At 39.1% G+C, this 12,916-nt stretch overlaps 1 protein-coding gene across 1 annotated transcript in view; it reads left to right on the top strand.

Moving 5' to 3' along the window:
- antxr2a (ANTXR cell adhesion molecule 2a) overlaps window positions 1-12,653 on the top strand; it is a 77,837-nt gene extending 65,184 nt beyond the window's left edge. The window contains exon 17 of the mRNA XM_007547387.2: window positions 12,328-12,653. Coding sequence (XP_007547449.1) covers window positions 12,328-12,384 — 57 coding nt within the window. The 3' untranslated portion in view covers window positions 12,385-12,653. The remainder of the gene's footprint in view (window positions 1-12,327) is intronic.
- Window positions 12,654-12,916: the final 263 nt, after the last annotated feature.

Consider the following 12,916-nt stretch of genomic DNA (forward strand, 5'->3'; position numbering starts at 1 on the left):
TGTAGAACAGAAATTTGTTGCTTTGCGTCACGGTTTGCCTGATAGATCCTGTTTCAGTTATCAGCAGCTTTGTTTACTTAGAGCATGTAAAACCCTGATGTTTAAGCAACGGCGGGCTTTGGGTCCATCTGCATAAATGAGAGGAACAGAGGCTGAGCACACGATGCATTAAAGAGCTGCTTGTTGATGGCGCCGTGGCCTGCAGACACGATGTGAGCTTATGTTTCTGGTGCAGTTCTGAGTGTTTGTGGCGTCTCTGCCGGCCGCTCTGGGAGGACGTTTGTGCTGAGGACGCGTAATTTAAAAGTACAGATGAGCCCACCGGCTCTCTGCGGACGCTGATACTCTGTGGCACCCAGAAGGGAAATTAACAAATGGCCTCTTGTTTATTTTTGGTTCGTGTTCAGAGTTCTTGCTCCGAAGTGTTGCACATGTTGCCTGAGCTGTTCCACCGCAGAACTGAGCTTCTGGGACATGAAACAGCTGCGTGTCCGCTGCAGAGCTGCCTTTCTTTTCTTGTTGTTTTCCCTTTGATTTTGATGCTCCTGCAATTTATTTTAAAAGATCTTCATTTCTCATTATCTTTGTATTGTTTTCAGATATAAGAAGTCGTAAATACATCCAGGTCTTCCAGATTTGGTCTGCAATTATAAGGAGTGAGGTAAAAGTAATTTAGTTTTTGTGTTGTAGTTCTGGTAAGAGAACTACAAGTCCCATGATGCAGTGCAGCAAAAAGCTCTTTATTAGGGCTATAGATGTAAAAATAGAGGCGTCACATTCCAGTCTCTAATCTTTAACAAAGGCATAAAACATGATCCTTCCTGCTGTATTTCAAAACTGAAAATAAATTGGTTTTTAAATTACTTGCTGAGATCCCACAGCTAAATTAAGACAAGAGAGCAGAAATGTCCATTTACTTGTGTTTTTTGGCCTCTAGGCCTCCTCGATCAGGGATCATCTTAATGCTAATCTGTGTTTCTTAAGCTGCCAAATAAGAAAAAGACAGTATGATTATAAAATACTTAGTCTGAGATGTTCTGGATTCCAAAAAAAGATCTAAAACACCATTTACCCTCATAGAGACTCAGAAATGAACTCCAGTATTTTGTTATTCCATGAATTATGAAAGAAAAGGTGATAAACTCCAACCTGATGAATATGTTTAAATCAAAAGAGCGTAATCTGAAATCTGAAACATGTCTGCAGAGGTGTAGTCAGCAGTCTTACATCTAGAAGGTTTGAATTCTTCATTGGTGTCTTTCTACATGTAGGCAATGAATGGAATGGACGAATTTGAAAACTAAAATAATTTTAAATGGAAAAGGTTGTTCGTACAACATTAATTACATGCATGTAAAATTAATGCTTTAAATTACTTTTTTAAGGTAAGTTGCCCTTACTTTTTCATATTTTTTTCACAGGACTTTACTGTCAGGCAAATGATTGAGTCACACAGACCTCGAGACGGTTGAGGCTACCGCTAACTAGCTGCTAATATACCTTTGATAGCTAGCTAACGAGCTTTTTGCAACTATCATGGGTAAATACCACTTTGTCTGCAGTTGACTGGATGCATTTCTGTGGAGATGGAGGTCTTAAGTTTTATAATTCTCTTAAAAAGGTTTTAAAAAGTCTTGAATAAACCGTGTAAATCCAGAAAACCAGCTGAGACGCTCAGAATTACACTTCTTACCCAGTAATTTTGGTTTATATTCTTGGGCAAATATCTTAGTAAACTTGAAATAAGACAAAACTAAATTGAAAGTAACTTTTCAGAAAGATATAGGAGCTTGTTTTGAGTGAATAATTTCTTAATATTGATCAAAAACCACTAGCTGAACGGGCAGATGGTTTCACTTATAACACCACATGTAAAATCTGTGAAATAATCTGTCAAAAGAACAAACAATATTAAGAAATTATTTACTTAAAACAAGCACATACCTGTTGCAGAAAAGTCACTTTTAAGTTAGTTTTGTCTTATTTTAAGTGTACTAAGATATTTACACCAGATCGAAAATACTTGGTGAGATTCTTAATTTTTGCAGGTTAGAAGTAAACATCCACTGATTTATGTGGGATTCTGACAATTTTGTTGAGAATCCCGAACTTCATTATGACATTTTGTAACGATGTGTTGCATTTCAAACCATCTGTACCGAGTCCAGGTGTTGTCAGGACACCATTTGTTTCTGGATCTTTTGCATTAGATTCCAGATTTGTTGGAGTTTTAAAGTGTCAACCTGCAGTTTTCTCGTTCCAATCTGCTTTTCTGCTCAGGTTCAATCAGCACTTACATTTTTAGAAACCACGCACAAGTCTGGAGAGGAAGTATTTAAACTTTTATTAAAAGAGCCATGGCTGTGAGCTGTGAGTAGTTCTTCCTACAAGCATCTGTTTGATGCTACATGCTCTTAAAAATAAAAGAAAAAACAGAAAAGGGGAGCTTTTATGAATGTGTGACACAATGGACGTTAAAACCTGCAGCGTGTTGAGGAACCGTTGGGAGGGGATTCGGGTTTCACGGGTCGTAAAATGTGCTGGCTCCCAGCAGGGGAAGGTGCACTTTCTAAACTGGCTCTGCGGCTGATGGAGTCGGTCGATTAGCTGGACAGACACTCTGAGTGGAGTGGGTTGACTCGGGCAACGCGAGAACAATCCCTCCTCTGTCTGATCCTGCTGGCACCGCTCCACGCTCGTCCTCCCACGGTCTCCCTCGCTTATGATTATTTTATCATTTTAAATTCTTCATGCCGCATCGCCGTGGCACCAGCCCCGCTCGAGCTCGAGCAGAGCGGCGCGTTGGCCATACAGTACATTCACACTACAGCTATTTGGACGGCGCTCTGGTGTGGCTCTGTCCCGGTCCCTCGGTTGGATTCTGCTCGTCCATTAGTGCCATCTGTGCCTTCATGCGCCGTCTGTGAGGGCCCCGTTGGCGCCAAAACGATTGGCATTTCTCTGGAACAACCAGAGGGACGGTGCCCAGAGCTTTTAGCTGCCAATGATGTGCACTTACTCTGACAAAACCAGAGGGTGGTGGCGGTGGTGTTGGTGGTGGTGAGGGGGTGTGAGGAAGCAAACAGGAGGCCCGAGCAGAAAACAGCTGCAGCTTCAGTCCTGCTGCTTCCATGCTTAAGCTTCAGGAGATGCCACTTATCCCTGCATCAACAGACAGAGGATACACGGTTAAAAAGCTCTTTCATCATTTACATTCAGGACGTTTAGCCGGATTTATCCTGCTTAAAGGATATCTGCTTGAGTGAAAAGGTAAAACGGTCAAACTCTGTCTTCAGCCAGCTTGTCCTCGTCGTCACGAGACCAAACCCAATTTTCTCCACGCAGAAACAGAGCAGCCACTGCACTTAGACCGAAACGGTCAAACTCATTTTAATTTGGGGCCACTTCAAAAATCATGAATAAAACTGTCTATTATTAACACACTGTTGAAAATGACACCTTTCTCTGCATTCAGTTTTCACTTCTTAAAACTAAAGAGGCAGTGTTATGTAAAAGCGTTATTTTACAACACAATCAAGTAACTGTCAAAAGAAATTTGACATTGTAATTTAATGGATCGGAATTGTTCCTCTGTCTCTTTAAAAACTCCTGCTCTTCCTGAAACTCCGCCTTCAGGAAGTCATCATAACATGGCTCCTCTATTAACCCTTTAACAACATTTCTATCAATGTTGCACAGAGAAGTAGCTCCTATAATGACCTCAGCAGAAGGTCAGTGCCACCAGGTGTTTGCTAATTGCTGCTGGCTAGTCTGTAGGAGCTGCAGCAGAGGGATGCTCTGTAATGCAGAAGCTTGGAAACTGCACCTCTGAGGAGGAGCTGCGTCTCAAAGGCGGAGCTTCGTCCTCCCAGGCGTTTTGCACAGCTGTATGGTTGCCATGGAGATTAAAGGATTTCTCAAACATGCATGAAAGAATCCAGGCAACACTTAACATATGTTTTTGATGAAAGAATAAGATTATAACGTCATGAAAAGCTCAAAAAAGTTGATTTTGTGATTAGTAAAGTAATCAGACAGTGGAACTTGTACTTTTTCATCAATATCAAGGACATATTTAAGTTTAGTTAGTTAGTTTTGTCTTATTTCAAGTGTACTAAGATATTTGCATTAGAAACTAGACCAAAAGTACTTAAGATTTTGCATTTTTGCAGTGTAACTTAACAAATATAAGAGAGACACCATATCAACGATAACACCCAGTGTTTTTTTTTGTTGTTTTTTTTTGATAAATTGCACACAATCCAATTTGCATTCATACTAATGATTGTTGTTTAATATATTGTGCAGCTTTTTGTTCTGCAGGAGAAAAAACTATGACTAGGTTTCATTCCTGAAGGTTTCTGACGGACTTCAATATCTTTGGATGTTGCAGAAAGTCTCAGATTCAAAGTAATTAAACCTGCAACACAGGAAAATGTTTAAAAATGTTTACATTTGCTAAAAAATCCTAGAAAGCCTGCAGTTATCACACCCAACTCTGACCGCTAACATTTAGAAGATGTTAACCCTTGTTTCAGAGCAGTGCAATGAATCTGTTTCGTATATTATTAGTAGAACCATTGTCTTTCATCAGACAGATGATGAATCAACAAATTAAACTAAATTCTTTGTGTGTAAGTCGGATCTCTAAACCCAGCAGAAACCCAGACAGAGGAAGCTCTGAATCTTTGTTTGCTGCAGCGTCTGACTTCTGCTTTACAACTGAAGTGAACAGATCCTGAAAGTAACTTATTTTCCAGCATTTTCCACAATTTCTGCTAATACTAACAGTTGTGTGGAGAGTTTTTTTTTCTCCCACCACTACACCTTATGTGCTTGTATAATCTTTATTCATCTCTTTACAATCCGTAGAAATGCCTGAGTTGTCAGCGAGCATCATGTATTTGGCCGAGTCTCAGGTGGCTCTGATTTCCCAGCAGGCCAGATGGCAGCGCTGTGTGGGCAGTGTGTGTGTGCGCGTGTGTGTGTGTGGACGCAGGGCTGCGAGATGAGGGCCAGTAGCCTTGTGGAGGGAGGATTGCTCACACTCTGGCTCTCTCCTCTGTTCCCCGTGCAGCTGTGCTTCTCCCTCCAACTTGAACTTTTAATGTGTTCAATATGTGGCCGAGGACTCGGAGTAAAACAGAACACATGTCCGGTGGCTGAGACTCGGCAGGCGGGGGGGCGCCGAGGCGACAGCAACACTGCGTACACTTGTTTTTTTAATTAACTTGTCAAAGTCTGGTGCCTCCATCAGACTGAGACGAATACTTGGCACTTTTCAGACTGATGATTTCACTTCCGGTGCCTTCAGATAACGCCTCCGAATTTTACCTGGACTCTGTAACCCTGAGAAGCTGAGAGTTTAAAAGATGTAAAGACTTGGACAACATTGACTGTGTTGCACGTTTATTTCTTTTGAATCTGATCATTTCTGCAGCATCCAAAGACATTACAGTCCATCAGAATCCCTCAGTAATGGAACCCAGTCAAAGTTTCACTTCCTGCAGAATGAAAAGCTGCACATTATATCGAACAGCAATCACCAGTGAAGACTAAGATTTGGATTGTGTGCAATGTATCAATCACAAAGCACTGGATGTTATTTATAGATGGGTGTCTATTTCATATTTGTCAAGTTGCAGAAACACCAAATTTTACAAAATATTTTCTAGTGCAAATATCTTAGTACACTTGAAAGAAGACAAAATTAAAATACAAGAAACTTTCAGCATGATATAAAAACTTGTTTTAAGTCAATAATTCCTCAACATAGATGAAGCAGATTATTTCACTTATACTGAGACATTTTTCCTATTATACATGAAATAATCGACCAGTGGGATTATTACTTTTTAATCCATTTGAGGGAATTCTTTCCTTTAAACAAACTCCTATTTCTGTTTCAGTGGCTGCCGTTCATCACCACATTCAGGCCTGAACTTTTAGTTACTCTGTTTGTTTTTTTTAATTGTATGAATGAAGATGTGTTTAGACATGATGCTGAAACATTTTAAAAAGATCTCTTTGGCTAAGTTTCATTTTCTAACAAGACAGAATCTAAAACCCCTGCAGCTGTTGCAAACATAGATATCATTTATTTCTTATTCTTAAAAGAAACTTGTGTGACTGAAAAAACCTAAATCCACTTAAATCCATTTATTCTCATGTTCAAGTACAAACAGAGCAGCAGGAAATGCGTAGAGTTGACGCACTAATCAACTGTGTTGATATCTTTATCCACTTTAAATTTGCTGTTTATTTCAATAAAATGTTAGCAGAAAAACAGATAAGAGTTAGAAAAACTAGTGATGAGTTGTGCAGGCGCCCTGTTGCTGTTGGATCAAGTAAAACCTAGATTAACTAAGATACTGTATGGGCTGCGAAGCTCCAATGTGCGAGGAAAAAAAAGTCTCTGTTCTGGTAATAAAGTCTTTCAAAGCCCGAAAGCTTATCACTGCAAAATAAGCATCTTGCAACTGGATTACAACTCTCATGCTTGCAAGTGTTTTCACACTCCAGTCCAGATGGGAGCTTCGTTCTGTAACCTAAATAGAAGCTTCTTTCCTCCATCTTTTGTCTTTGATATCGTAAATGTGACACACTATACAGTCGATTAATTCGCCCAGCCAGTACAAATATTTGGAGAGGAGCTAATACTCCATCAGCTGTGTTTATTTCCTTGTATTTGTCTCCCAAAAAAAAAAAACTGTGAAGGAGACTCATTTCAAACTTGTTCTGAGCAAACAGACACAAAATGCAGATTTGTTGAGCTCGTAGAGAATTAATGCACTTTGATTTATTCATTAATTGGTGAAAGAGACCCAAGAAGAATCAATTTATTATTAGTTGGACAGCTTAAACTCTACGAGTTGGAAAAATGTCTGATTGTAGGAGGGAATTCGTTTAGATAATATATTCAGGTGGAAAATAATTATTCGGATCTTTATTTTTACACTTCAAAACCGAAAAGTGTTTAATTTTCTGGATTAGTTGAGACAGTTTAGGAAGCAACTCAAATCTACTTGAAAGCCAAGTTCCTCTGAAGAGTTTCTATGGAATATAATCTAAAATAATAAAGAATAAACAATGTAACACACTATAAAATACTAACAATAAATAGAAGTATCGGTAACGATACACCAAGAATCAACTGGTAAACGAAGAAGTGCAGCAGCTCAGAGAACTGGGGAACAGGAAGACATGTATGGTTTTAAAAACAAGTTAAAAATATTAAAATGATGATAAAACAGGAGTAATATTCTCCCTTTTTCTGTGTACTGGTTCAAATTAATGGCTTTCTTACCTGTTGCAGACAGATTTCAGATTTCAGTTGAGTTTACAGAAAAGTGAACAAAAATCCTCCAGCTAGCTAACAGCTACTCATAACTTCTCTGTTTTAGCTCATTTTAGACGTTTACAACTCAAATACAAAATATTTGGTGTTTTCCTTTTTAAAAGAAATGTAAATTTTTTCTCAGTTTTGTTAGCTGAACATCCTCTGATGGCGTTAGAGGTCACCTGTTACTCTAAGCTACGTTTCCAGCTGATCAGTCGATTGATGCCTCACTTTAAGTTTGTTTAAAGTGATTGAGGTCTCAACACTATTAACTGAAAGTGTTGAGAGGAAGATAAACTGGTACAGAAATGAGCTGTTATACAAGCTCAATCACCTTCATGCTTTAGTCTGGTGTTTGGCACCTTTAAACTTTTTATTCAGCCAAACTGGACTGGATGAAGCGCTGAGAAAACAAATAAATGTTCTTAGTAACTTTTATGAAAACCAGTAAAATGTTAAAAACAATCCAGACTGAATGCTAAGACAGCAGGAGGTCTGCAGGATTGTGCTCCTGCTTTTTGTAGCAGTTAATTGATGAGCTGCAGCTACAGTAAAACCCAAACACTGGTAAAAGTTTTTTAATAACACATTTTTATACGTTTTAAATCTAATGTTAAAAGCAGAAATGCTAATGACTGCAATGAGTTGATGTCACATTTCATCCATCTGCTTGTAAAAACTGAATAACTTTTACTAACTTTGAAACTTTGGTAAACTCTTAGAGCAAAAGTGCCAAACTACAGAATGTTTTCTGTCGCTTCTAGACTGTAGAGTTGTTTGCTTAAATAATATTTTATTAATCAAAGCAGTTTTTGTCCAATTCCTACCAAATTACATCGATGTATAAAGATGTTCCAAATGATTTGATTTTAAGAAGCACTTATCAACTGCAGAAACAGCTAATAGTATTTTAACAGTTTGTCAATGGGATGAATAGTGAATAAAGTGTAGAAAAACTAACATTTTTCCATAGTATATGGATTCTTCCATACTGATCCAGACGTGAAAACCAGGCCAGCGTGGTTGGATGTTTAACTTGGAGGTAAAGTCAACCATTGTCTCTGGTCGATTCACTTCAACTGTGAGGTTTTTTATTTCAGTTTCTAAGATATTTTTTGGTAGTTTAAACTGGCCTATTTTTAAATTAGTGAGAATTTTAGTTAGAAATTTGATAACATTCAGGTAATCAATTTCCTAATCAGAAAATAGTAATAAAGAGTCATTTTTGTTACATTAGTAGAAAGCATGTCCCTTCATGCTTCACTGCAAAAACACAAAATCTTACTAAGTATTTTTAGTGCAAATATCGTAGTGCACTTGAAATAAGACCAAAATAATGTACAAGTAACTTTTCAGCAAAATATGAGTTTATGTCAATAATTTTTGTATTTAGATTTTAAAAAGTAATAGTTCCACTTTTTTCCAGTAGTGAGACATTTCTTCTGTTTCAAGCAGGAAAAAAAATCAGCCACTAGCAGTAGTTATTTTTCCATCTGTATACAAGAACTACTGACTTCTAACAAGCTTACTTATCTTTTTGAAAAGTTACTTTTAAGTTATTTTCATTTTAAGTGTACTAAGATATTTGCGCTACAAACTGGATAAATATTCCTGGTAAAGCTCCTCATCTGAAGCTCTAATCCTATATGTCAATGAAGAGAAAACTTTTATTTATTCAGATCATTGAAACACTCTGTTCACAGTGATCTGCTTTAGCTGCCATGTTGGACCGCTCTTGTAAATTGAGAATAGATGCGGCTTTAATCAGTTTAATTTGACGTCACCATTCAATATATTTCCATTAGCTCCAACAGGAAGCCAGTGGAGTGTCTGTAATTAACCTTATTAATCACAGCCCTCATTTGGAAAAGTCTCTGTGACCCCCACCCTCTCCACCTGACTCACCCACCCGTCACGCTCCCCTCCGACCGTCTGATGAGATTCCTCTGATGCTTCACGCTGACATATTCAGACTATTGTTCCGCCGCTCTGGGCGTCACAGGTGGGCCTCCATCTTCTCCAGCACAGAGCGCCGCTCCCTGCCAAGCCAAACCCCCGTTTGTCCTCTGATCAGGGAAGCTGGAAAAGGTTTGACCGTATTGCGGCGCACCTGCTTCACCCGCTCAGCAGACACCCCTCCGCCCGGCCCGGCCCGGCCCGGCCCGGCCCCGCCCCGCGCTGTTAAACCCGTAAAATCCACTGAACTTAGCCGCTCTGATGGCCGCAGCCAAAACAGCATCTGATGTGCCTTATTTGTTGACTGTGTGAGATTAGTTGCAGAGGGTACACGTCGAGGGGCTTACCATGCAGAGATGGAGCGGCGCCCCCCACCTCCCTCCACCAGACACCCACCAGCCTTGCCAAATAATGAGGAATGGAAGACGCTCCAGCTCGTTTAAAGCCCCTCGTCGCAGTCGGTCCGCGCACATTTGGCTCCCGGGCCAGGCTGTGGAGCAGAAACCTTCAGGAAGCCCACCGTCCGATCCGCGACAGGAAGGCGTCTACGAGACGTTTCCGTCTGCAACAATCTGCTTTTGTTTTCCGTTTACACAGCGAAACAGGTGTGCACACATCAGAGGAGCGACTGAGTGCCAGATCAAACTTTTTCAGTCACTCACCATTAAGATCGACTCATTTCTGTTCTTTGTCTTCCTCTGTGTTTCTGTGGCAGATGGTCCTGCAGAATCAAGTTCCTGCTAAAACAGGAACGTCAGACTCATTTTTATTTGAGGTCACATCAAGAATGTCCTCAAAGGGCAGATTGCAGTGATCAAACAACCCGTTAACACTGCAAAAACACAGGAACTATAGGATATAGGAGCTTGTTTTAAGCCAATAATATTTGAATAGGGATTAAAAAGTTCTGGTTCCGCTGGCAGCACTTTTCACTTATAATGAGACATTTTTCCATCTTATAAATGGAAAAAATCTACCAGCGTATCTGGTACTTTTCTATTTATTGTTAAGGAATTACTGACTTAAAACAAGCTCTTATATCTCACTGAAAAGTTACTTGCAAGTTAGTTTTATCTTATTTCAAGTGTTCTGATATATTTGCACTAGAAACTAGAGCAACTAAAAACTAGTTTTTGCAACAAATAAACTGTTAAATTTCTCTGAGTTCAATTTTAAAGATGTAACAATTTCTAACATCTTTCCACATTATTGCAGTTTATACGAATAAAAACTAATTTGATTTGAGAGATAAAATGATACCTAAGCACTCAACTGTTATCTTAAGGTTCATTTAGTTCAACATAAATACTCATGGCAGGCCGGATTTGGCCCCAGGGCCTCGAGAACCAAACTGGCTCTGTTTTAGGAAGCTGACTATGTGACACAGCAATCTCTGTCTGATTTCTTCACAGGTTCAAATGTTGTAATTATACAATGCAAACATGTCAGAATTACTACTTGGTAAGGAGAAGAGGCAGAAATATCCAAGAACCATCAGACTGAAGAGCCAGATGAAATATTTAGTTCACACAAACCTGAGAATCATATTTCTAGTAGCTCATGTGAAAAAAGTGGCCTGGATTGCTGTGCAGGATATTTTCTCCTTCTGACGTCATTATTGATACTAAAGACATAAAACAACTTTATTCTGCTGTTTTTTATTTGTTAGATCACACAAATTTCTGACTTTTGTTCAGCTGTCAGCCCACTTTATTAGACAGGAACGTTTCAAACTCACCCAAACCTTCAGGAAAAGTCAGATTAGAGCTCATCTCTGTTAAAGGTGATGTTGTTTCTGCTTAAAGATGTAAAGGATGATTTGAAGCAGTTATTTTTCTACCTTCATCTGGTCTAAATGTTCAGTCTGGATCCAGGAAGCTTCATGGTCAGATTTCACCTGGATGTTGGTCAAATTCATGCTTTTTCTATTTCACTTCAGCTGAGTTATTTTCTTTCAGTCGCCACCTGAAGACATTTCACAAAGCAGTTCAGACCCAGTTATACAAACCTGGTTTAAATCTAATACAGTTTCAGCTCCAGGACTCAAATTTTGTGCATTTTCTACTGATTTTTGGATCCTTTCAACGTTTTTCACAGTGCATGTATATTAAAGCTAAGTTATTTTATTGTATGTTTCAAACACTATAAAAATCACCAGGCTGTGCACAAATCAAAACCTGAGACTCTGCTAACTAACAGTTCCTGTAAAGTAACAGTTTGCTCTCAGAAACTGAAAAATGAGAAACTGATGGATGAAATGCAGCCATTTTCTCTCCTCCCAGTTTATTCTCTTTAGAAGAGAAGATAAAAAAAACGGTTTTCTTTTTCCCTCATTATTTTCTCAACCCATTAAAACCGTGTAGGAACCCTGACAGTTGAGGTTATTTCTGAATATTCCAGATATTTTTTGCATATTTTGTGTTTTGATTCCACATAAATTGCACATATTTCAGTATTTGGCTGCATTTTCTTTACACATCTTCCAAAAATATTCAGTGAGCTCATCTTAGTTCCTGAAACAGGCATTAATGGATCTAATTTAGGGTTCGTGTTTGAAATCAGGTTACAGTAAGGACAGGAGCGGGTTTGGGGCGTGTGTGTGTGCGTGTGTGTGTGGTGGTGGTGAGGCAGTGGAGGATTCGCTGTGCGAGAGCTCCCTCTTGGTGTCAGTCGGCCTACTGTTGGTGGAGCCTCAGACACACAACAGTAGGAGCTGGGACTTTACAGGAACCACCGTTTTGTTTTGTGTGTTTTTTTTTGTTGTTGTTGTTATTAATGCAGCAAGTTGACAAGTTGATGCTTTACTTTGAACTTTTGCTTTTGGGAAAATCGTCTCTGAATTTCCCATAAATATGGAAATATTCTGTTTGCCACCACAACTTTAATGCTTTTATTTCTTCATCTTTGTAAAACAAATCAGGAACCAAATGCTGTGTCGATCAAATTGAACTGTTAGTTACGTAAAATGTTTTTAGGATAAACATTAAAAAAGTGAAACCAAACTTTTAATGCTGTGTTTTTGTCTTTTTCAGGGCCGCTGTGTTAATTTCAACCGTGTTCCGCATCAGGTGAGCAGAACCACTGTGTGACGGCAACGGAGCTCATGGCTGCGGACCAGACAACAAATTCAGGGTTATTTTGGTTTTGCCAACGTTTCTTGCAGCTGGAACCACTACACGTTTCCCCGGCCGTCACTTTTTACACCGAGCTTCCTCTCTTGTTCTCACACGTAGATCTCTGCATCATACCGGCTGAAACATGTAATGTTTTAATGTTATTTTTAACCTCTAACTTATTTACTGCCTGATTCTGAATCTCTTTTTTTGTTTTGTTTTTTTTGTTTTTTTATAAAAAAAGAAGAAAAAAACCTAGCGCCTCAGAACTCAGCACTCAGTCTGTGTTAGCTTTTCATGTGCACCAAAGGCTTAACATATTCTGACCATATTGTGCCTTCTGAAAAAAAGCCTGGTTTCATGGACACAGACGGAAACTATCTATAAAAAAAAGAAAGAAGGGGGCTGTTTGCCTTTGGCGTGGAAGTCGGAATAATCCCAGCGGGGCCTTCGAAGTGCAGTAGTCCGTTTTCCTTTTGGCAATGTCTCATCTCGACTCTTCTCCAAC

The sequence above is a fragment of the Poecilia formosa genome, unplaced genomic scaffold, assembly GCF_000485575.1.
Source record: "Poecilia formosa unplaced genomic scaffold, Poecilia_formosa-5.1.2 Scaffold20, whole genome shotgun sequence".
Classification (NCBI taxonomy): Eukaryota; Metazoa; Chordata; class Actinopteri; order Cyprinodontiformes; family Poeciliidae; genus Poecilia; species Poecilia formosa.